The 27,827-nt window shown below is 33.2% G+C and overlaps 1 protein-coding gene across 1 annotated transcript; it reads right to left on the minus strand.

Annotated features, from left to right (window-relative positions):
• Positions 1–387: 387 nt before the first annotated feature.
• LOC140435934 (uncharacterized) lies at positions 388–27,827 on the minus strand. Its single transcript, XM_072524643.1, has 4 exons — positions 27,748–27,827; positions 16,553–16,869; positions 15,586–15,840; positions 388–712 (listed from the first exon to the last, which is right to left on the minus strand). Exons 1-4 carry the CDS (start codon positions 27,775–27,777, stop codon positions 610–612), a joined length of 705 nt encoding a protein of 234 aa, XP_072380744.1. The 5' UTR covers positions 27,778–27,827; the 3' UTR covers positions 388–609.

Genomic DNA, 27,827 nt, shown 5'->3' on the forward strand with positions numbered 1-27,827 from the left:
GGCGATGGAGCGTGCTATGTTGGGAGTTTCACTACGAGACAAGATCCCAAATCGCCAGCTACGACAAAGAACAGGAGTGGCTGATGCAGTAGAGAGAGTAGCAACACTGAAATGGAACTGGGCAGGTCACGTGGCTCGAATGACAGATAATAGATGGACAAAGCGGATACTGGAATGGAGACCAAGAGATGATGCCTACCGAAGCAGAGGTCGTCCACCAACACGTTGGGCTGACGATCTAAAACGTTGTCATAGGAATTGTATGCAAGAGGAACAAGATCGAAATAGATGGAAAATTATGAGGGACATCTATGTCCAGTAGTGGATAAGCGAAGATTGAATGATGACTAGGACATATCAATATCACGAACCATATAGCTAGAAAGACAGTTATCCTACCGTTTAAGAAAAGGTATAAGATGAAAACGAAGTCAGGTATTATGAGGGTGTTCTTTGGGTTCTTCAAATTGTTTAGGTGTTTACAATAAACATAAAAAGTATTATATAAAAATCTATTTATTGCTTGAAAAAAATTCTATACTGGCAATTATAAATATATTTTTATAACACCGGTTTAAATCAGACTTTTTACTAAAAATTTACAGGCCATTAATATCTGTATCCACTTCCTTCGTAGTTCAGTCCAGATCTGTATTGCCCATCATCTGTGTACCCTCCTCTTGCTTCCTCTATTCTATTTTGCTCTAATGATCTGTCAAAACAAAAAATAAACTTTATTAATTTACTATAACTAAATATAATTACAAAAAAAAACATAAGGCTAGACTAATGTTTATTGTGTATTATTAAACTAATTTTTATTGTGGCTCATTTAGCTGACAGGAATACTTTAATTTAGTAGAATAGGATGTTCATAGTGTGAACCCGAGTTCAGTAAAAATTTTAATTCAAAACCTAGTAGTTAAAATCTTTATTGGATCTGGACTTTGAATTGATACTCAAGAGTGTAAGTTGGCCAATGGAGACTAGTATGTGGAGACATATACGGTATGCTATTACAGAGACGGCTCGGTAATAGCACATTTGTTAGTCACTACTGGGTAAGGTTAAGGTGCTAGAAAACTGAAAGCATAAATAATATAATAATTATTAAAATATTTACAAAAGTATAACATAATAAATAATGTTATACCATAATAATAACTTAAATATAATTTGCATTTTATTCCATAAAACTTATATAATAGATGTTTCTCTAGGACCCCTATATTATGTTTGCTCACAAGTAAACCTTATCGAAAAAAATTTCAGATCGCTCGGTAGTTAATATAACGACTTCTTTATCTTGTACAAATGCTATGCGGCCTTAAACGTTGACTACCATCAGCGCAATTTAAACTTTATTCTTTTCTCAAAAGTATTGTTGAAGTAACTTCATACCATTAACGAATATTCTCCAGCCCAAGGTCTTCGAACCGATGCTCTAATTCTTTTCACTTCTATTATCAATTTTAATAGTTCGTACTTATAATTTCATAAGATGTGGCTAAAATATTTAGGTTTGGCATTTATTTATTAAAAGAAGAACATCTTCGTTTTGTACGTCCATAATATTTCAAGAATCCTGCAGCAAGACGACATCATAAATACTTTCAGTTTTTTACACATGTCGATAAATTCTTAGAAACGAATTTCTTGTCTTAATTTTTATTGAGCTAACCATCGAGGTATTTGTCAATTCAACCCTCTCTACAACTTCACTATCCACTTTCAGTAACCCACTGATAATTTCTCTTTTTGAGACCATTCATTTTGTTTTTATAACATTCAGTTTAAGTCCGAATTCAGCGTTCTTCTACATTCCGAATAAATCAAATACATTTTTTTGAGTGCCAGAATAAGTTTTTGTATATTTAATACTATTATTGAGTTGCTTGTTGATTATTATAAAATAAATCTATTTGATTTTTAACAATTCCCTCTGTTATTTCTGCCCTAGAAACCCAGGTAAGGTAATGTGGGTAATCATAAAAATTATCAAAAAAATATTCGTGATAGAAAGAGTCCGGATTACGATCATATGATCCAAGATTTTCTGTTTTATATGAAGTAAATACTTTTTCCCATCTCCACCTTTTCCTCCACCCACTTCCAAACCAACTCGCCAACACGCACTAGCCAAGCGTGGCGTTTTAATGGCTTAAAACTCCAAAAGTTATTTTCTATGAAAGACGAAACTACTGAAGGGCCCTCAGTCCCCCAACCAAGGTAGTGGTTGGAACAGGTTTGGAGCAGAGGGTGCTAAGAATCCCCGGAAAAAATCAGGCTACTACAAAGAGCGACAAATGCATATTACTTCATACAATGTTATAACTCTTATATCAGACCAGAAGATGATGGAACTGGAGGAAATACGGAGGACATGTATTTCTGTCATTTTAGAGGAGAAAAAGACACTTCAAATGGTGGAGTAGGATTCATTATACATAGAAAGCATACACAAAATATAGTTGAAATTATCAGCATAAGTCCCAGGATTGTATATCTCATTCCATATATATTGTATATATCCAGATATATGCTCCAACAACTACCCACTCGGATGAAGATATTGAAAAATTTTATGAGGACCTAGAAACAACGTTACATGCCACACCAGCATATTACACAATCATTATGGGCGACTTTAATGTGAAAATGGGGTTTAAACAAGATGATGCAGAAGTAGCAATGGGAAAGTATGGCTATGGCGAAAGAAATGTACAGCAGTAGCTAGTGCTAGTAAAAAAGTACCTAGGACATGAAATTCGGTTGGGCAGAGATAACCAGACATGTGAGCTCCCATATCGCATGGGATTAGACTGGGCAGCGTTTTGGTAAATTAAACTATGTATTTAAATCGGATCCACCCAAAAGAATATAATTACGCCTCAAAAGAATAATTTTTGACCAATGTGTGTTCCTCGTACTCACTTATGAAGCGGAAACATTAACACTCACAAAAAAGGTAGTTAATAAGATTCGCATGACTCAGATGGCTATGGAGCAGCAGATGCTGGGTGTCTCTCTGAGAGACTGAATCCCAAACAAAGAAATACGTCGTAGAACAAAAACAAGAGACGCTATCAAAAAAATCGCGTCGGTAAAATGGAATTGGGCAGGACATGTCGCCAGATTATCAGACAACCGATGGACAAAACGTATTTTGGAGTGGAGACCAAGGCAAGAAGCAATACGTAGCAGAGGAGGCACACCAACTAGATGGACTGACGACCTGAAGCCTGTTAGCAATAACTGGATGCAAGTCGCATAAGACAGAGGGAAAGAGCTGAGGAAGACTTATGTCCAGCAGTGGACGCATACAGGTTGATGATGATGATGATTAAATATTTTTTTACTTGCTATACTTTTATATGCGAGGAAAATTTATACGAGGAAAAGATGCTAAAGTATATCTATAAGAGACTTAGAATAAGGTATGGTCTTCATCTCGATATTGGATTAATTATTTGGAAAAATCTTTTTAAAACCTTGGTTTCCACCGAAATGTTCGAATGCTTTTAATTCTGGCTTGACCAAATGTTTAACTATATAAATTTACTTCTATAAATAAACCAAATTACATTTAAGTAAAAAATTACAATTATTTTAAATAAAAGGCGGAAGAAAAATGGACTGAATTCATTAAAATTAATTAAAATCTTAATAAATCATTCAGTAAGTCATTGATAGAAAAGGCATTCAGGCATTAACTGTCAAACAAAATTTTCAGGCCATAATAATGAAAACTTCTCCAATGTAACAAAAACAAAAATTGTTTCGGAAGCAAACTGACTTTCCGTTCGGATTTCCGGGTGGGGACTCGAAGACTATTTCAAAGGGAATACCATTACAGGTTAGATAAATCAGGGTAGGGTCTTGAAATCTTCGAAGTCTGACAGGTAAGAGTATGGAATTGGTTACAAGTTGGTTACAAGTTACTACTATTCAAGAGGCAAAAAGGACAAAGAACTAGTTGTGGACTTATTTCAATTTGAGACTAAGTAATATATATATGCTGTAATATATATTCCGGACTTCATTACTTGGAATATTTCATGTATTTAGGTGACACTTAATGTAGGCAGTACATATATTATTATTTGATACTAATGACATTTTCTTTGTACTGTCTGTAAGTTTAATCATGATTAAAGTTGAATACGATTAGCTACCATTAATTTCACACAGGTCTTGCATTTTGTATTATGAGCATTTCATTTTAATTTTTGTATTAAGATATTTAAAAACAATGGAGCCGTTTTTTTGTGAGTAAATGTTCTCCTCTCGTCCATTTTTCCGTTGTTGTTCTATCTATTAAACGTGTTTCAAAATCTCTAGTCGACTCCACCCATTATCTCCCACAACCGAGTAATGGTTGTTGGAGATACCTTTTCCAGAACTCCTTCGAGATACAAAGTGAATCATTAGCTACAACTTCCTAGTAGCACGATTGACTCATATACAAAAACAGAATATACAAAACTGAATGTTGAGCAAATAATAATAAAGAGGAACAACAAATTCATGTGGCAGAAATGAAAATGCTTAGATGGATAAATGTAATGACAAAACAATGGTTTATTTAACAGAAATGCACAAAATAACACTTTTACATATGATTGGTTATGTAGACAACACATGAACATAAATGGATGTTGATCGCTTATTTCATGAAAGATTTCCAAATTTGCTGCGTATATTCCAAGGGACAATTGTAAAATTGAAAAGCAGTTTCGTGACGTCAGCCATGTAAGGCAGATAGAATAACAGCTGCCATTGCAATAAGTGATGATACCGAATTGGATATGCTTGAGTTTGAGTTAAGAAAAACTTACATGTTTTTGTCGAAAAACAACCCCAATGTTTGATGATAGCCATCATTCATCGATTATTCGAACATTAAAACAAAATAAAATGCATCCCTATGAAATGATACCAGATCAGGAACGAATAGATGACAACTTTGATACGAGAACGTATTTTTGTGAACAAATAATGGCAATGTTAGATAAAAATGTGATCCGATTAGAACATGTTTCGTTTTCGAATGAGTCTAATTTTACAGTTTACTGGCATGCTAATCCTCAGAATTGCCGCTATTGGTCTAGGGAAATATTCACTGGATGAAATAAGAACATATACAATATCCTGAAAAGGTTAAGGTATGGGCAGGAATTGTTGGAGATGATGTCGTAGGTCCATTTTTCATTGATGGCAATTTGAATGACGCTAATTATTATTTAGCACTTCTTTAAAATAATATCATACCAATTATGACAAACTTAGTTTCAGCGAATATGATATACTTTCAGCAAGATGGAGCACCACCCCATTACCAAATCAATGTTCGACAGTGCCTCAACCAAATACTTCCAAATTGGTGGATAGGGAGGCGATAATCGCGGAATGACCAGCAGGATCTCTTGATCTGACGCCATTAGACTTCTTATGGGGATATGTCAAAAATATTGTTTACAAAACTAACCCCCTCGACATAGCAGACTTAAGAAGACGAATAATGCTTGCGATTAGATCGGTCACACTTAAGATGTTGAGTAACGTTAAAAGAAATCTGACGTTCACGGCGAGCATTTTGAACGTGTACTATACACACATTAATGTATTTTTCTTTTTTTTACTTTATCAAGAAACAAACGGTATCACTTATTAGTTTTTTAGTATGTTGTAGCAAATTTATGTACTCAGATAATTTTTTTTCTTTTAATGTTACTTTTTGAAATAAATCTGCAAATACTTAATATTTTCGAAATAGTTAACGATAGGTATAGAAGATTGTAGGTACATGAGATGTGTCTAAAATATTCCGAGGAATCCAAAAATTGAATAATATATAGGGTGTTGTATTTAAAATAAGAAAGTTAGTATTGGCCACTGATACATGACACAAGTAACAGTGGTAAAAAATGTTTTTATTGCAAAAAATGCGCAACTAAAAAACCAATCAATGTGTCCGAGAGTTTTTTGAAACACGCCCCCATTTATTTATTATCGAATTTATTCCATTTGGCTGATCCACTCCGTGTGCAAAGAATATACGTACATGAATATTCACATCTCGTCTACCTACTACTGTATTAAATGTATTTCAGTTTAACACAAAACCTTTCAGTCAGTAATAGACTAATGTAGCCTGAATTAAATAGAAGCAAACTTAATAAAATGGCATTCTCTTTCCCTTTTTTTTAAAGGCACTAGATGATACCTAATATTTTCATAAATTATATAAAAATGCCCGTCGTAAAATAATATGCAAATTTCTACTTTAAACAAAAGTATAAAATATTGTGCAAATAATATACGAACAAGAATATTCACATCTAGTCTACATGCCACTGTATTATACGTATTTTAATATTTTCACAGGATCAGATACAGCTTGCTAACAGACGAGATTTGAGCTTGAGACAGACTAATTTAGATTGGTCGAAAAATATTTAAAGACAAATGACAATCAACAGTTAGACATAATGTGATGAAATTCATTTTCCTTTTTTCTTTGGATGACAGTACGTGGTTTATTTGTCTTCCTATTTTGTTATAAAATAAAAATAAAAGTTTTTCCTGTCTCCATTTGCATAATTGATTTATATCAAGAAAGAAGCTGTTTATACAATGTAAAGAATTCACATTATTTTTTTATTGTGATAAGATAAAAAAATTGAATCGTAAATAAAGCACATGCAACTAATAAATAAGCAAAAAGACAAATAAATCCATGGATATACGTCAGTGTACAAATATTGGCATTTGCAGACGATGTTGATATCATAGCTAGACGCGAAAGAGAGATGATAGAAGCATTTAATGCTATAGAAAGAGCGGCAAAAAAGAGTGGCCTAAACATTAACGAAATAAAAACCAAATACATGAAGTCCAGGCCAAAGAAACCTACAGAGTTTGAGAATAGGAGACTATAACATCGAAAGCGTGAACATTTTTACATATATCTAGGTTCACTAGTTACCGCAGATAACAATGTCAGTGAAGAAGTTAAGAGAAGAATACATATGCAACCAAATGCAAAATATACAAGACCCTGATAAAACCGGTCCTTGTATATGGATCAGAGACATGGACACTGTCGAAAAGCGATGAGAACCTATTAGGTACGTTTGAACGAGAAATCCTTAGACACATATAAGGGGGTGAAAGAAAATGACATGTGGCGCAGAAGATATAATTTTGAACTATACACAGCATAAAATAAACCCGAGGTCATAACATCCATAAAGATCGGACGTCTACGCTGGATGAGCCATGTTGAACGGATGTTGGAGACCGAAACACCAAAACATATAATGAGGCAAACATCAGTAGGGAGAAGGTCAAAGGGAAGACCCAAACTTAGATACATGGAACAAGTGGAACAAGATCTGAAAACACTTAAGATTACCAACTGGAAAAACAAAGCAAGGAACAGTACAGAATGGCAGAAAATCCTAGATCAAGCCAGGACCCAGAAAGGGTTGTCGAGCTACTGATGATGATGATATACGCCAATTTGATCAAATTTGAATGATGGTGTGACAGGTAGGCTTTCAGATACAGCTTGCTGACAGACGAGATCAGAAATATGTCCATTCTTAAATCGGTGGTTAATGTAAAGTCCGTGTCAGACGGTCAAATATTTGGTCAAACTAGTTTGACTAAACCAAAAAAATGACATCATGACGTCACATCCTGAGTTTGATAAAATCCTCTAAAAATAGAGGATCTCTAATTTGCAAAGTCAGTTTGATCAAACTTTAATTTAGATTGGTCGAAAAATATTTAAAGACAAGTGATAATCAACAGTTAGACGTAATGTAATGAAATTCATTTTCCTGTTTTCTTTGGATGACAGTACGTGGTTTATTTGTCTTCCTATTTTGTTATAAAATAAAAATAAAAGTTTTTCCTGACTCCATTTGCATAATTGATTTATATCAAGAAAGAAGCTGTTTATATATTGTGAAGAATCCACATTATTTTTTCATTGTGGATAAGAAAAAATTGAATCGTAAATAAAGCACATGCAAATAGTAAATAAGCAAAAAAGACAATTAATTTCATGTAAACTGTCAATTTGATTCAAATTTGAATTATCATGTGACAGGTAGATTTTTAAAATTTGAACAAACTGTCCTTATGACGTCATAGAAGGACGGATCCCTGTCCAATATTAGGCGACCATTTTGTAAACTCTCATTTGGGGTTATATCAGCATAATGCATAGTTACCAGCAAATTACTAAGAACAAAACAAAATTAGAATATTTTTTTGTAAAAAGTAGCGTTGAAAAAAATGTTTCGTTTTTTATGTTTTATCTTTTTTGTTAATTTTTACAGAAAAATAGAATAGTTAGTTTCATCTTAAATTTTTGGTTTACAATCTATATACTTAAGTTTGGGCTAAAATCTTACAAATGTTCGAAGAACATTTTAAAATTAATAATTAAAACAAAGTGTGTTGTTAATAAGGAAGTCAATAGGGTATTTAAACAAATAAGAATCACAAATCGACCTCACTTATAGTCGTCTGTAATCCATCATCTAGCGAATGAGTTTTCTACACAATTAAAGAATGGAATTGCGAACTGAAGTAAGAAATGCTATATATTGTTGTAATACGTTTTGCATAATAAATTATTGTTATTACTGTTATTATAATGCAATTAATAATCTGAAATAAATAGGTAGGTGTTCGCTCTTGTTTATTACGAGATGCGGTATTTGCACAATAGATGAGATGAGTGAAAGTTTTTATTCAACTTGTTCTTCGAAGATACGGAGTACTGTAACACTTTGGAATTTTATTGTTGTGAACTAGAACTATTTTTTTGCGAATAGTTAGTCATTTAATTAAATGTCGAGTAAAAATTACATAAATAATATAAAGAATAAAAAAACATACGAAGATGCAACAAATTAAGAAATAAAACATTCCATATATGATGTTAGATTAGAACGAATAATACAGGTAAAAGTCAATTAAGGCAACTCATTATATAATAAAAAAGAATATGATAAAGGAACTCAGAATTAATGACGACAATAAAGATTAAAGACTAAACATCCTGAAACAGAAGCTGTGTCAATTAAACATGGAGTACCACAAGAATGCTTATTGGTTCCTACGTTCTCCATTCAGCAGAACGTACTTGAAAGCACAGAAGATAGCATAGAAGTGAATAGTGCGCTGACAAACAATTAAAGATATATGTCGATGATATAATGATAATTGTCGACACTTTTGAGAGCTTCCAGCGACTCTCATACTCCCAATAATTACATATGCATCTCTTGCATGGGGACACACAAGTCACAGCAACAAAAAGAAGATTCAAGCAGCACGTGAACAACTGAACAGTTCCTATTTAGAGACCTAAAACAAATAAGGTATGACGTGTACCATAGATGGAAGCACAGAAGACCCAAACAGTAAACGTATAATTAGATAATAGCTCTATCAAAACCAGAAAATGCGCTCACGTTTGGCATGGCAGTGTATTTACTATAATATTGATTTTAATGTTGATTTAATGTTGTTTTAATATTGATTTTATATGTTTCAGACAGCCCTCAAAACAAATCTACAAGATAATAATAAAGATAATAACTAACAAAAAGCGCAAGCCACAAAAAATACTAACAGAACCCAAAAAAAGGGCAAGAGGGACCTATATTCTTGAGCGGCCAATATCCTCTAGCGCCGAGTCAAACAACTGGGCGTAGCTCAGAACGGGACTCGAGGCCCGAGCAAACAATACAGATCGATGATAAGTCACTAGAGATAGCGGGAATAGAGCGCCTTACTCTGCTGGCCATCATTGTTCGGGGTAGGATTTCGTGTGGGAAGCTTTATACCCAGGACTCCCACATGACAAGCACTTTGTTGATAAGAGAGCCTCTATAGCGCATCAGAGCGCTATCGGAACGAAGCGGATTGTCTGGAGCATTGGGCGGGGTGGAGGGATTCCTATTTACATGAGTTAATCCTCCTTACTCCAATGAATTATATCGCCCCAATGTCCTAATTAAGGGGTGTGCAAGTCTCTCAGGCTGGGTTAAAATATTGCTTGCTTGTTTATAGGATAGGTAGTCTATTGGACTTAAAGAACAAACGTATTATAAACTAAACTTACAGTAAAGTAAAAAACTTTTAGTGTAAAACGGTATATATTTAATTTAATAAAAAATGAAAACTTTTCCAAAGAATTTCAATTTTATTAGAATGTTTCCGATATTATTAGGCCATCATCAGTGAAAACATAGTAAGCAATTGAAACTAGGCATTTAAAAAGGTGTAATAACCTTCTGATTACATTTTAAATGTCTTGCCAAATGTCTTGAGTCTTGCCAAAGAAACCAGCCAACTCTGTAAAACTATCTCAATCTACCGAATCATCAAAAAACACAAGTAAGCACTTTCCATATAATGCGATAAGAAAATTGCAACTCACATTGGAGAAAAAGGCCCTGCAACATATAGACAAACCTAAATATTGATATCACTTACTTTACTTAGAAAATTGGCTGTAAGTAACTAGGCCGCTTGCCCTGATACCCTAATAACACTCTTACGGAAATGAATTGAAATTAAATAAATAAATAAATTTTCTCATTTCGTACTCGTCTCTTCGGTTCTCTCGATTCTTGCATATTTTTCGTTATAGAGGGTAGGCTGTTTCTGATGTTAAAGCTATTTTTTGTAAATAGAATTTTGTACTTTCACAGAGTCAGTTTCAATTGTCTGCGGTTGATTTAATAATGTGCCAACATGTGGCATTATTTTGTAAAAAAAAATCCAACTAGTACTGGAATGAAGAATCGTTAAACTATTTGACGAAACCGGTTTCGTCTCTGTTTCCCTGTTATACATTTTAAGATTTTATACATTTTACAGTTTGTATCGCTCTAGACTGAATATTTCATCGTGTTTGCGATGGTTTTTCAATTCGCTTGTTCATCACTTGCATTAACGCTGTTCTTCTGCCCCGAGAATTTAAAAAAATGCGGATGTGGCACCTGTGTTACCAAAAAATATACGGACAGTAGGACTGCTTGATATCGCATTTTGCAATATTCATATATCGCCTTAGCTCTCTGTAAAAATAAGCTTCGAAAATATTATAGATACTGCATGTTGTTTCCATTTTAACCGCATGATTTTATCGTGCGTTATGAAAATTTAGTTTGGTTAGATAAGTATATTTTAATTTAATAAATTTCAACAGAAAAATGAATAAACCATTTTAACAACCAAAAAATGTACAACTAATGAGTGCCATAAAGAAGAACAATTTTAAGAATTTTACCACAGTGGAAACATTTATTTATCTAGGAATTAAAATAGATGAAAACAGAAACGTGAAGATAAATAGATAAAACTCAGAATAGCCAAGGAAAACAAAAGCTATGCAAGCTTCATGAGGTAAAAATTTTTAACAGGAAAAACTAAAACACAAGTATATATCAATCTTAACATCTGCTGTAAGTTGTGCTAGTGAAACTTTTGAAATCTATCTATGACGGAATAATATCGCTGAAAGGATATAAGAAGAAACCAAATAAAGAACTAACAAAAAACATAAAACTAAGATGATTAGCACATTATATAGAATGTATAATGGAAAGTACTTAAATTGGCCCTATTGAGAGATTCCATTACCAGTAAATTAAAGAAAACCCAAGAAACAGATACTTATATGGTGTTCAAGAGGACATAAAGTCATATAAATTTCAAGGACTGGAAGAAGGAAGCTCTGGATGGAGTAGAATCTTTAGAAAAATTAAATAAACTATGCAAATAACACAGCGTCAAATAAAATATTACATCAAACATACCTTAAGTAGATTTAACCTTTTTCCGAAATCAGCAACAGAAAACAGTACAAGAATTAGAAAAAAAAGTAGATAAAAAAATAAACAATGAGAAGACTTACAAATAATGAGAGAATTCAAAATATCTTTCGGGTACCATAAGAAAAAACTGTTAGCGTAAGGTGTAACAAGTGCGCACCCGAGGTAAGTGCGTTTGAACTAAATACAAATTTTGGCTACGTGAAGGTAAACGTGAAGTCGGAAATGAAACCGATTTCAAATTTAGCGCCAAGTATTAATCGAAACAGCTACACATGTGAGTCGTAACGTCCTTAAACTCACGACATAGTAGCACACGTCTTTGTTGATAGTTACGTTTAACGTTATACAAAAAGGAGGTAAGGGTTTTTTCTAAGAATTATCATAATTTTTATCGAATATTTTCGGTTAGTTGCAGAAATTTAAATTGTTTTTATACCATTTATATTTTTTCGGTATAGTTTGCTAGACATTAAAAGGTGCGGATTTGCCCCAGAGATTTATCACATGCGGCAAGTGCGTTTTTTGTCTAGGGGCAAATGCGCCCATACTTTATCGCACTTACCCCGGCATAAAATCTGAATACAGTTCTTTAATTTTTAGGTAGAGATGGCCCGAAATTACGTTCAGAAGATGAAGAGAGTTTCGCAATATTCAACAGAAGCCCTTCCTTAAGTGCTTTAACGGGTTTAAGAAATCAGAATTTCACTGTCAAGGGAGCATCACCCTTATACAATATCCATGTGACAATATTACGGGATCACTTGAATGGAAGAAGAGGTGCGAAAGGATCAGGACAAGGTCGATCTACCAACACTCCATGGGCAGAAGAAAAGTGACTGGCAGACGATCTTCGCACGATGAAGCAATGGGGATCCGGTTTGTCTCGTAAAGAAGGCATAGAGTTAACCTAACAGTTCGTCCAATTAAACAACCTAACATTCAATTTAAAGATAGTTAGTGGACCGGGAAGGGAGAACACTACGGTGGTGATTGCAGCAAGCGCTAGTGGCGAAAAAATTCCTCCATTAATCGTTTTTAGAGGAAAAAATATCTGGGATGAATGGATGGCCGACGAAAATGATGCATTTTCTGGTACTGCCTATGCCGCTTTTAAAAATGGCTGAATTAAACTATTAGAGCGTACTTTTGTAAAAAACATTAGTCCTGATCGGCCTATATTAGTTATCTAAGACGGACATTCAACGCACCTCACGGCAGATTTGGTTAATTACGCGAGATCGAAAGGAATCACCATTCTGAAACTATCGGCTGATACAAGTCATATTCGCCAGCCATTGGATTTGGCGGTATTTAAAGCTTTATATTCAATGTGGGATAAAATCAATATACTGGAACGAAAAGGGCATCAATGTAGATGGAAAATTTTTAAATAACCTTAAATTTGCAGATGATATCGTTCATGATGTTTGCAGACAGCTTTGATCAAACACAGATAATGCTCCAAGAACTCCATACTGCCACAAAAAGAGTTGATCTTAAAATAAATTTTTCAAAAACACAATTTATGATAAATTTAGTCCACAACAAAAACATCTCAGTAGAAGACAAAGATATTGAGCCAGTTGACTCCTATAAATACTTGGGCCATGAGATCAAAATAAGTCGAGACAACCAAACAATCGAGCTGAAAAGAAGAATAAACCTCGCTTGGGCTGCATTTGTAAAGATGAAGGATATTTCTAGGTCTAAGATTCCAATGTGTTTGAAAAGAAAAGTATTTAATCAGTGTATTTTGCCAGTGATGACCTACGGCGCAGAAACCCTAACACTCACAAGAACAACAGTGAGTAAACTACAAGTTGCGGAAAGGGCAATGGAGAGAATAATGTTAGGGATTTCTCTACGTGATAGAATACCCAATGCTACTAAACGCAAAAGATCAGGACTAGCAGACGTTATTGAAAGGATAACAACACTAAAGTGGAACTGGGCAGGTCATGTAGCAAGATCAGTTGATGATCTGTGAACAAAAAGAATTTTGGAATGGAGACCCCGAATACAAGCTAACAGAAATGGAGGTCGATCCCCAACGAGATGGACAGATGACATAAAAAGAGTGACTACAAATTATATTCAGATGGCGCAAAGTCGGACTAAGTGGAAAAGCATGCGAGAGGCCTATGTTCAGCAGTGGACGTTAGAGGCTAGTTGATGATGATGATGATTCAATGTGGGACGAAGAACTCGTGAAGTGGCAGACGTTATTAAAAATATAGATTTAAGAAGGGAGGTTAAGGAGACACATTTGATGATAAAGTTGTACCCGAAAATAGTTACGAGGCTTCTTCATTAAGACGATGGCAGATTTAAGCGGACGTCAAAGATTAGCGCCAAGAGACTTCTCTTGATGTGAGAGATGTTGCCACCTTCAAGACAAACTCGTGAGTATCGTATTTCAACGTATATCTCGTACTACAAACCGTAAAAGGCGGAAAGTGATCACTCCCGGACGCAGCAAAGGCACCTTACAAGACTCACGTGATGAAGACCACGACGATCAGATCTCTCTTGACGATGAGTTTAAAGATAGCAATTTCGTGGACCAAATTTCGTTAGAATAAGAAGACGACGAGGAGAAACTATTTGTTGGCTCTTCGTCTAAGTCGAGACAGAAATGGCATATATAACGCCATTTGATTTCTCTTACTGAAAGTGATACCCAGCTAAAGTTCCTGAGGAAAAAAATAAAGCGCTTTGTATTTTCTTAGGTCCTTTCCACAAGATATACAACATAAATTAAGATAAATTGTACAATTTTAGCACTTAAATAAAGTACTTTCTCATTTTGAATTGAGTCATTCGACCCTTCTGAAGTTACTTTGTTTTCAATCATATGAAGATTTTCAAATTTTTTTTTTAAAGTGTGTGTAGAAAAACCTAGTGAATAAGTGACTTACCGCATATGAAAACGCAATAAAAATATATGAAACTATGCCCGAGATACACAGTTACCCCAAATTGATGGGACAAGGGCGCTACTACGATATGTAAGAGAAAAAAAATCGTAATTAATAATAGTGAAAAGCCACAGATTTGGGATCTCTCCTAAATTAAAGCTCATTGTCAAAGTACTTGGCGCACGTATTCTTGATTTGGCAGAACTAACCCAATTGAAGCGTTGATATAATTAAAATCAAACATGAATAAAAGGGGGTGCACTTGCTCCACCTTACCCTAATGAAATCATGGATATCAAGAATAATACCACGGGATCGGAGCCTAAATACCTGAAAACACGAAGGTCTCACAGAGACAAAGCTCCCTGAGTTGCGATATTTGGATCGACAAACCACTGATCAAAATAGTTTTTCTTATAAATATCCAATTTCAACCATTTTCATGATAGATTTGTCCGATGCAGGTAATGTTAGTGTTATATTTTTTATCCTTTAAATTAAAATATTTTCAGTAATATCATACCACCAATTTCTTTATCTTGTTTGTGACAGATAAACGACGAATGTAAAAATTAGGGAATATTGTTAAAGAAATATGTTGAATCTACCCACTGTAGATAATAAATACGGCAAATAATTCTAGATATATACATAAAGAAATTTTTATACGCGTAAATAATTTCTTGAAAACATCAATCATACTCAAAATATACTCCACGAAAAACCATAGGTAAACTTGGCACGTGAAATCAAACGAAGAAACATAACAGAAGGAGTAATGAATATCGTTTAAATATTACCTTAGAATAGCATCTGGTATAGGTGGAGGAGTGGGAAGATGCGCTCCTACAGGCCTAAAACCATTTTCATCAGCCGTGTACTGCAAACTTATTCTTTGACCATCAGGAGCGGTGTACGAGAAACCTCCATCAGCTTGTTGTGTACCTTCTGGACCTAGCGGTTTTAGAAACCCTCTTTCTTCTGCTACAATTCCATTGCCAGTTTCATAGAAGTAGTTATAAGATCCGTCACCTCTATTTGGATTGTTCTCATACCTAAAATTAAGATTAAACTATTGAAATAATTAAATACTCAAGTATATTCGACAAATTAAAAATTTAAACTAATAAAAGATGCATTATAGAGTAGTAGAGAATGAAACTTATACTAAGGATACTTTCAGAAGGGTTTGGTAAACATAGTACAAACAGGATATAAAAAACCTCTGATCTTCTATAAATAATTTCCCTTCTGTGAATCGCTTTATAGAAAACATGGAATAATAATATAAAAGAATTGGTTACTACACATTGAAGTCAATTGAAGTAAATGTTTTTATCCCTATTTAAAAAAAAGCAATTACGAAATAAATAGTAAGCAAAAATAAAAAAAAAACAATTACTAACATTTGTAAAATCAGAACTATATAGTTTTGGAAAAATAACCAAATTAGGCAACGACAAGGAGATGAGTCCGAGAATACGCTTCAAGTGACAAAAAACATTTCGAATATAAAATAAACAAATGAAAATTTCTAGTAAAAAGGAAATACGCAGAACTTTTATTAAACAAAAAAACGGATGCGTCGTTAGATAAGTTGTTACAACTGATAAGAAAGATTAATCAAAAAGAAATAAAAATACATCAGAAAGAGTCCAGTGATAAAATCCAAACTAGAAAGATAGAGAAACATCAAATTACTTTAACATATTACAAATAACGACAAAGATCGCATAAAAACCAGTAAGTTCAAATAAAAGTATTTACCTTAAAATAGGAATTTGTGGTCCACCCCGGTATCCATCATTGTAACCTCCATAATATCCTCTGCCTCCGAAGACGTTTCCTGGTGCACCAGCAAAAGGTGCTCTAGGAGCACCAGCAAAAGGTGCTCCAGGAGCACCAGCAAATGGTGCTCCTGGTACTACTGGGCCCCTCGTGAATGGAGCTCCCGGACCTCCGAGTACTGCTAACGGTCTACCAAATGGTCCTATCCCAGGCGTGTATCTTCCCACAGTAGGAGGAAGGTAGGCAGAATCTAACCGTCCTCCAAGGACCACGCTCACTAAACTGGTAAGAAGTATCTGCGGATAAATTAAAAAGTAAGTTAAGTATATAAATGCTACATTTTGTATATTATTGTCATGGTATTCATGGTATTCATTTGCTTTAACTTATTAACATTTGATCTGAACTTTTTTTTAACTTTTCTCATGTCTTACTCAGTCATCGTTTCTGTACAATTTCTGTTCCTATGTGTCTTTGGCTTCTCTGTTTAAAATTGTGATTGGTTTTATCTCCAGACTTTTGACATTTTTAGAAGTACTTTAACACCTTTAATATTTATTATACATTTATTTTTAATTTCATATTTTCTATCACTATGTCTGTGTACGTATGGATTCTCATAATTATAACATTTATTTAACAAAATAGAACGACAGAAATAAAGAAAAATAACAATCGCTACCTGGAATATAATGTCACTAAGCGGAAAAAAGTGGAGTAAATAGAAGAAATAGACCGTTGTAATATCCAAATATTAGGAATCACTGAAATTAAAAAGAAGGACGAATGTACAGCAAAATTAACATATAGACAAGTACTGTTTTATTTTGGTAGAAAATCACCTCAGAAAGTAAATGAATGGGAATAATATTCACAGATAAATTAAACACAAAGTTTAAAAATGTCACTCAAAAATAATTAATTAGAATTTTAGAATAGAAAGAGAAAATCATATAATACAAATTTCTGCAACAGTGGACGGAATAGAAAAACTGTCATAGAATTTTATAAAGAACTACAATCCACTTTAGACAGAGCAAAAGAGATTAACACAGACATAATAATAATGGGAGATTGACAGAGGTCTAAACAGTAGAGAAAAATACAGATAGAATACCATAAACCGAAGTGACAAAAACGTTAGAATTCTGTATTAACAACCATATACTTGTAGAAATACTTTCTGGAACCAACCAATGGAAGAAATGAACATATATAGCAGAAAAAAGGATTGCAAAAAGTATTAGAGATTATATTGTCTACACACAAGGTATGAGAACAAAAATCATGAACATAGGTACAAACAAAAAAGAAGGACAACCAAGAACAGAACATATAGACTAGAAACAGCACTATTCACAGAAATACACTCACCGGCATGAAAATCGGACACTCTTATAATAGTCCATGTTTTGAGACCGCTACCTTGATAAAAATGTTTCTGGCTCGGTTTCTTTGCGGATTCTTGTTCAAAAATCTCCACTTTAAACTGAAATCCGCTAAATCTGAAGGGTGCCGGTCGCATTTTGGGGCAGAAATTGTTAAACATTTTTTTTAAACAAATTCCAAAATTTTTTTTTTGCTTTTGAAAACATTTTTTTTTAGGTTTTTTGTGTCATTCCAAACAGAAAAGGTCACTTGTCATTTTTCTCCAAAGTTGATACTTTTCGACTTACAAGCGATTTAAAATCTAAAAAATAAAAAAATAAAAAAAAAAAAAAATTTCATGGCTTAAAAACTGACGTAAATTATTATTTTTTAAGTGCCTGAATTGAAATTTAAACATTCAGTTTCCAAAGTCTGAAGAGCAATCGAAGCTTATGTCAATTTAGACCGTTATTTTTAATTGTTAATTATGCGCGTCCATTTGATGTTTATGCTGCACTTAGAAATTTTGTATCATCTCACATCTCACAAAATTTTGTTATTTATTAATAACATAGTAGATTTTGAAATTGATTGTACACTATTTTTACACAGTTTTAATAAATGCCAATTTTTGTTGAGAATTTTTCGCGTAAGTACGTATAATTATGTATAAGTGCGACAGAGACGCATCATATAGTGCGGCGCTTCACTAAGCGGCGGCTTTTAAACATCTAGTGGACGCCCATAATTAACAATTAAAAACAATGTTCTAAATTGAAATAAGCTCGGATTGCTTTTCAGAATCTTGAAACTGAATGTCTAAACTTCAATTTAGGAACTTGGTAACCTCAAAAATAATAATTTATGAGTTTTCAAGCATTGGAAATGCGTATCTTCGCACTTTTCAGATTTTAAATCGCTTGTAACTTGAAAACTGTCAACTTTAGAGAAAAATAACCGTTAAACCTTAAAAAGATCTTTTTTGTTTAAAATGACACAAAAAAATCTAAAAAAATGTTTTCCGGTGCAAAAACATTTCAATCAGCATAATTTTTCCTACGGGAGCGGTCTCACAACATGTATTATAATTTCTGAAGAAATTGCCCAGATCTTTTGATATTTTTTTTTTTATTAATTTGGCAGACAATGAGCACGGTTTAGCAGAAATCCCTAAAGATAGTTTTTAACGAGAAATTATTAAGATATTATAGCTGACACATTTCTGAACGATATATAAAAGATTAAGAAGAGACAATAAAAGTTACCATCGAAAAGGAATATAATAACACACTACCTTTCTTGAATGTTTTAATCTTAAAGAACGATACTGGATATGGGACTCAGGTGGATAGAAAACCAACACACACTAACATATATCTAAATTACAAATCAAACCACAACATCAAAATTAAAAAGAGAATCATTAAATCCTTATACGATAGAGCCAAAATTACTCGTTTTAACGAAAATTCTTTCTTAGAGGAGAACCATTTGTTAACATCAGTTTTGTTAAAAAATGATTATCCTTTATCGTTTATAAATAGGGAATTTTCAACAATCGACCGAATGGAATATGACAACTAAGAACGAGATCCTACAGCATACACAAGGAATAATACGAGGAAAATAACAATACCATACATAAAAGAATTATTAGAAAAACTTAAAACGATAGGAAATAAATTCAAAATGTTAACAACATTCAAAACAACAAACACATTAAGATCTATTTTATCTAAAACTAAACCTCACAATGAATAAGAAAGATCAAAGAATTGTATTTATAAAATACCTTATGGACGCGAACATTTTTATTTTGGCAATCAAAATCATTAAATGTTAGAATAAGTGAGCACCAATCTTATCTTAAAAATAGAGAATTTGATAGATCTCAAATACGTAAATACGCATAGGAAAATGAATATAGAGTTCAGTGGAACGATTCAACTATAGTCCTAAAAGAAACAGATGGTAAAAAGAGGAAAATCAAAGAAGCTTCTCTAATTATGCTAAATGAGACCAATTGCGTCGCAAACTCCTCGGCAGTTATATATAAAATCAGAGTTTGGTGTTTATTGAGAAAATGTAACACCAAATACTTACCATATCTTAATACTATTCTGAGTTTTTTTTCCTGGCTTCTTCCTTTTGATTTACTATGATTAACAGAAGAATTTTACTGTCATCATTGCATGTGATTGTCTTGTTAAGGACAAATCACATGCTATGATTTTTCTGACGGGTATTCTCAAGTTAAAATTCATTTCATGTAATCGAATGAACTATCTTACAATAAAGTCATCCCAGGAACGCAACTCAGCAATATTGGCAATATCATTTTAAAGTCGTCTACTTTACAATGTATAATATATGCCAGAATTGTCAATATGAATGAGTCACATAAAAATAAACTATTAAAAAACTTTTCACTAAGTGACAAAAAACAAAATTTGTTTAATTTATTATTGTTTTGTTATTCAAAAATAAACCTATTTTAAGCTTTCATTGTGGCTTATTCCCAATAAAAAGTAGTAATTGAAATATTTCCAAACATATAATAAAATCAATGAATCAACTGTCTCTTCAATACCACATCAACTGTCTCAGCAGGACGAGTTAAAAATATTTAAGTTAAAGATTTCAAAGTTTCTAACTTATTATTTATAACCTTCACAATCTTTACAAGGCTTTAGATCGGGAAGTTCATGCACCGACGCTATATTTACAATAAGGCAAGTGCAAGAGAAATCATTAGAATACAACAAATTGGCATATCTATGTTTCGTAGACCTTAAGAAGGCATTTGATCAGGTCAAATTAAAGGACGTTATCCACTTATTGTACGTAAGAAAGATCATCAACATCATCCAGCCTTCATTTATCACGTCTACTGCTGGACATAGGCTTCCCTTAAACTCCTCCATTCTTTGCGTCTTTGTAAGAAAGATACCTCTAGGAATAATCAACACGATCGAAAATATCTACCAAAACAACGCAATAAAACTAAAAGTAAAAGAAGAGCTAACAGGGAGATTCCCTGAGTCCTCTATTGTTCAACCTGATTATGGATGAAATAATAAAAAAAGTAAGAACTAAAAAAAGAGGATAATAAATTGGAGAAAAACAACTTAAAATAATCTGCTATGCAGACGACGCAATACTACTCTCTCAAAAAAGATGATTTACAACGTATGCTGCACCAATTTAATATAACCACTGGAAAATTTAACATGTTAATTTCACCAAAAAAGACAAAATGCATGGTTATAACAGCAAATTTACTAAGATGTAAATTGGAGCTGGAAGGTAAGATAATAGAATAAGTGATGGAGACTAAATATCAAGGTATCACATTATCTAGCTACGGAAAGCTCGAAACAGAAGTGGAGGATCAAGTGAATAGAGCAAATAGAGCCGCAGGCTGCCTTAATAAAACAATATGGAGAAATAAAAATATCGGGAAAGAAACGAAAGGCAGAATTGACAAAACAGTCATCGGACCAATAATAACATACGAGGCAGAAACACAACCTGACACAGAGAGGACAAAAAGGATGTTAGGAACAGCAGTGATAAAAACATTTAGAAACATTGATGGTAAGACACTATGGGACAGAGCTAGAAGTAATACATATATATGGTGTAGATGCAAGGTGGAGAAAATCAAGAACTGGGTAGGAAATAGAAGAGCAGAATGGAACGATCATATAAGCCGAATGACAACGAATATAGTAGTAAAGACGGCAAGAGACGGTTCCCCAATAGAAAGACGATCAGTAGGAAGACCACGAAAACGATGGAACAACAACTTACTGGAGGCACATTGGAAAACAGACATGAGTCATGTCTACATAAAAAGAAGAAGAAGAAGAATAAGAAGAAAGTTAGTGTGTGTTCCACGGTATCCTCTGTAGCCACGCCTATGACTGTGTGTGAGAGAAGTAGTAGTAGGTTCGATTAATTCATGTGCTTTATTCTCAATCTCATAACCACCATCGTCACTATCACTCCCGTTCTTATCAGATTCTTATCAGATTCCTACAGATCAACCATATAAAATTATAACCTTAATAATAACCTATCCAATATTAACATTTAAACCAACTATAAGAAAATAGAAAACATAAATAAAATGTAGATGTGTAGAAAAAATGTCTATATGTCAATGATAATTGATAATAGGGCATGAGATATTCTCAGACTCACGACAGTGGCCCAAAAATTAACAAAACAAATGTACTGGCTGATTATTCAGAAGAATAAAAGCCAAAAAGAAGAAGAAGAAGTATCACTCCTGTCAGTTTCAGTATTCGTCAATTTCTGGGAAAACATCATCTGTGTCATCTTCTAATTCCAGAATATTTATTCCTTAGTTAAAGGTCGTTTATGATTAAATCTTCGGTTATTTCCCGAAGGTCCAGCTTTATCGTTAATTTTTTCCGGTACAAAAATGTTACACTGTATCACTAAACAAACTTGATATACATATTATCTATATTATTTCACATTTTAATCTTTAAAACAACGAATATTTAACAATGTAGGTACATGCACTCACTTCGTCAACACCTGGCACGCAGCCTTCCGATCATACTCATGTCCGAACCTACCGATTCGTTTTCAAGCCCGTCTATGCCGTGACGGTAATATAAACGTAAATAAACGGTTAAATGTTGTATACATCTACATCTCGGCCGCAGTACTACACCTATTTGTGTAATCGAGAATGAACGAGTAAATGAGCATATTATGTGCAATAAACATCAGAGATCTGGCATACCTACATCTATAAATTTGTTCATTAACTTTTTTGCTCTATTAATCTATTAAAATTTAATGCTTTTACCAATCGTACTGATTGACACCGACATGATAACTAGGTGTTTTTGGTATGCTTCTGATTAATATTGACTTAAGCCATAAAACACGGCATATTTTGTATCTTGTGTTTAATAATAGTAAAATATTTATAGTGTAAGGAATCAAGCGTAAGAAAATTCGTTCATCGAAATAATTATGTCTTGTAATTAACCACTGTGAATACGAAATATGCAATTTTCATATAATCTACAGTTCTTCGAAGAGAACAGTGTATTAAATATTTTATAGAATTTATTAACTAAACGTATAGCACATTTTTTATATAGTATATTATATAGTACAGTACGTCGTCTCGGAGGTCGGTCCAGAAACACACACTTGTCGAGACGGGCGCTCTCCAACAGTCTGTCCCATGAACAACCCTACTATGACTATGTTATTAAGAGTGTTCCTGCTTTGTTATCAGTAAATTTGAAATTTTGCTTTAAGAATTAACATTGTTCTATTTTAACACTAACATTTTCTGTTACACATTTTAATTTTGGTATTGAAAAGTGTTGTGTGTTGGCGAGCACCAGTGGAATGGCTGAACGTGGGCATCAAACTTGATTTCTTATCGATGAATAGAAATTATTAAAAGATATGACTGTGCCTAAACTCCAACTTCCAATTCTAAAGTTTTTATTCTCGAGCGACCTACTGTTTACATCGTAAAAAATAGAGGTACAATAGAACAATTTATAAAACCTATAGAAGATGACTCTAAGAGACCTTAAGACCTAAGAGAGAAAACCTTTCGTACGAGCAAATACTCTCAAGTTGAGGTAGCTCTGTACATTTTGCACCTGTATATTTAAATTACTTTAAACAGTCTTGTCAGCTATGGTTGGTTTGAAAACTTCAAGAAGCGATAATGTATTCGTTTCTTGCAGATAAGCGGAGAAAAACTATCAGCTGACGATGCTCAAGTTTCTCAATTTATCCAACGTTTAAACAACCAAATCGACGAACTAGGCCTTATAACCGAACAACTGTATAATGCCGATGAAACATTATTAGACTGGAGACTATTAAACTCCCAACAAAAACCTTTGTAATGGAGAAAGAAAAAAACTTTCAGAAGAAAAATTTCAAAAAATTCAATTTTGTTATTAGATGATGCTCCAGGACCTCTGGAAAATAGTTAAGAGTTAAGACAGCTGATGGTTACAGAGAGGCTTTGTAGTGAGCAAACAATACAACTGTATTATTTCAGCCGATAGATCAGTGTTACAAAACATTAAAATCACATTACAAGAGCTTACTGATTGATATCGGCAGCCAACTTGATGCAGATATTAACATCAATCTTGAAAAACTTTAAATTCAAGGATGCCATTGTAAATACCGTGTTTGCGTGGCGTTAAGTCAAGCTTTGAACATTGATAAAATCTTGGCAAAATATTTGGCTAAAAAATTCACTCCTTCTAAAGAAAAACGACGAAGATACCAAATTTGAGGATAATAACGAAGTTACCAAGGCTGCCCTTACACTTTGTGATGAAATTGATATTCCAAAAGAAGATGCAAAAGAATTGAGAAGATGGTTATTAGACGATAATCGTGGTTCTAAACTAACCCTGAGACTAACCCTGCCGTGTCCTAGAGGCAATCTAGGAAGTTACAGTTCATGAAGTAAACGATGATCCGAGTAAGGACACGGAAGTAAAAGAAACCCAAAATAATAAAAATAACGACAACACAAATACCAAAATATAAAGAAAACTCTGTTTGAAAATGTTCAGACTTCAGCAAATTTGCCTATCGCACACTTACTGTATCCACATCTATTGTACAATAACCTAAGCATAATAGATATACCTACCTAAAAAGTAACCAGAAACCTGAATAATAAGGGTATTATTGCGTAACGAAAAATAAATTTATAATGAAAACCGTTATACCAATATACTGATTTTTAGAAAATTATTTTTTAGATTTTTAGAAGGTTGAAGATATATGAAAGCATTTTGCGGCATATTAAGAGAATTTATATTATTGAAAATGAAAAGAAGAACGATAAACTTCGAACGAATTTGCTTCTAAAGTCGTCTGAAGTAAACAGTTTACAATACAAGAATACAAGATAGTAACTGTCAAAACCCACGAATTAGTAAGAAAAACGAAAAAGAGCACTGGTAGATATTAACAAAAAGATTGGAGCCGGCATTTTAATGGTAAAGAAAACAAATATGAATATCTTTGAATGAAATAGAGGAGTAAAATGAAAGTACTGTTGGAAATCACCCATATTAAACATGTGGGGGATTCCCGACAGGAGTGGATCCCTTTCACTACAAACTTGTTCAGAACGAATCGGAAATGGATTTACCAGAAGCACCAAACATAACGATAGATGAAAAGATCTCAGAAAGAGTTATCAGGTGAAGACCAAATATTTATTATGACAGACAAATATAGACAAAATTATTAAACAATAATAAGGACTAATACAGACAATAATTACTACACCATATAGAATCTTGACGAATGAACAAGAGCAATAATTAAACTTTTTTTAAAATACATATACCATCTATTGTTGAAGAGGTTCCAAAGTCTAAAGAATTGAGTCAACCTTATCCGCAGTCGTCAAGTTCTTACAATCCTTCTTTGTATGCTAATGACTCGCCGACTGAGTCTGATAACGAAATATTTAAAATAAAGGAAACGAAAAGTGAATAGAATCAATTGGCACCGATCCGTTGTTAAGAAATTAAGATTAAGTAGGAAAACGTATATTAATCGAAATGGGAAAGAAGTACCGGATAAAAAACCTAAGAATGTGAATTGTAGCAAATGCAGATAAAAATGAGAGTAATATTACAATCTGGATGATGACGTTTATCTGAAAATTCATTTTACATTGTTAATGCAAAAGGGACCAGTCGTTTGAAAATTAGATAACCCAAATTTTAAAAAACGACAAACATCCCGAGTTTATTATTTGAAAAACTCTACAGGAGACACCCACAGAGAGTGTTTAAAATTTTTTTGTGGTATATTTGCGATTTGGCATAGAATAATCGAAATCTGTACAAATAGTATGAGTGCAAACGGCGTTAATATCGGACGTAGTAAGAGAATTGGTGTTCAATCACCAAATGTCACTCCTTCAGATACAATACAATTAGTGAAGGAGCCTATTGATTCCCAAGAATAGAATTACATTACTGTAGGCGTGATTCTCAGAAGCAGTACCTATCAACTGATCTCAATGTTTCTAAAATGTATAGATTGTACAAGTACGATTCTTCTATGCAAAAAAATGTTCAAGCTATATATCACTTTGTGTTCACCAAAAACATTTCACTAATATGATCCGAGATTAGATGTTTACAAACCTAAGAAAGATCAGTGTTCGCTATGCAATTCGTACAATATTGCCAAAGACAAAGGACCTCTACAAGAAGATTATAACAAACACAAGCAACTCGAAAAAGAAGCTATGCAGATGAAAGCGAATGATAAACAAAGATTACGCGCAGACGCATGCAAAACTTTATGTCAATATATTTTAACATGCAACCAATTTTCCCTATTCCTCACGCAGGTGACAGTCAAATTTCTTATAAACACAAGTTAAATGTTTATAATTTCACCATTTATAATACATCTAATTCTGATGGGCACTGTTTTGTTTGGGATGAAACGTATGGAAATAAAGGCAGTGTTAAAATTGGCAGTTGTTTGTTGAAATATCTAATGAACTTACCGGAAACTGTGACACTCGTGATATCGTTCTCTGATACATGCGGTGGTCAAAATCGAAAAAAAATTCTGACCGCAGTCATCTTATATGCTGTTAGTAATATCGATAATTTGAAGAATACTGGCCCAAAATTTACGAAGACTGGACACCCATATCTAGAGGCAGACTTGATGCACTCCACGATAGAGAGGGCTAAACGCCATAAGAAAATTTACTGTACACGTGAATGGTGTTAATTAACTTCTACAGCCAGACTAAAACTTAGGAAATATTATGTCACTAATATGAAATTCACTGATTTTTCGATTTGAAAAAACTCGTTGAAGACACTGTATTTAACAAAATACTAAATACATATTAAGAAAAATTTAACTGGTCCAGAATCAAGTGGCTTCGTTTCCAGAAGAAAACTCCTTATATTATAAAATACAAATATAAACTTATAGAAGCTTTTTTAAAATTGATATTTCAAACAAACGTAAGTGGAGAAGAAAAAGGAAATGGAAATCGGTAATTTTTAATAGAAATTACACATTTACCCATTTCCCAAAAAAAAAGAACCTAGTGTTTCTTTTAGAAAAGAAGGTTTTTACAGAGGACTATGAAAACTTTATAACAGAAATTCCACCAACGATGGGACCCATGGTTCTAAATGCATGTGGCCTTGAAAATAGCCTAATGTAGGAAAGCATATTAGATATCCTAGAATATTACTGTGAATTATGGCGAATTAATAAACCTTAAATTTTTAATATCTCTAATCATATACTTTCGCACTATAGATCACTGGGCAGATCAAGAATGAAACCGAGAATTAATCGACAGGATAAACAGAAAAATATGTACACAAAAAAGAAAGAAAAAGTCTGTTTACAAACAAAAGATCGGACAAAAACTAAATGGTCACAAGTTAAACTGAGATACCAGACGTAAATTGTTTCAGATAAGAAAAGCGAGTAGTGCATTCACAAACACACAATAACATATTTGTCATATAAGTACATTCAATTTCAGCTTCCAGACATGTGTCGTGGAATTAGTAATCGGCCTGCCAAGACAGATGCGTTTGAAAAAATAAACTAAAACTAATTTAGCTCTAGATAATATTTTAATTACAATTAAAATTTTCATTATTTAAATATAAATAGATTTTCTTCAAAATTAAACAAAAATACTACAAAATTTTTGAAATATTAAAATAGTTCACTATTAGAAAAGGTATCTCTTTACTTACCAATTTCATGTTGTAAAATGTAAACCACATTTGATCTTGTTACAATGTATTATTACCTATTTATAGGTAATTTTCAGGTG

Source organism: Diabrotica undecimpunctata, chromosome 3 (genome assembly GCF_040954645.1).
Source record: "Diabrotica undecimpunctata isolate CICGRU chromosome 3, icDiaUnde3, whole genome shotgun sequence".
NCBI classification, from domain to species: Eukaryota; Metazoa; Arthropoda; class Insecta; order Coleoptera; family Chrysomelidae; genus Diabrotica; species Diabrotica undecimpunctata.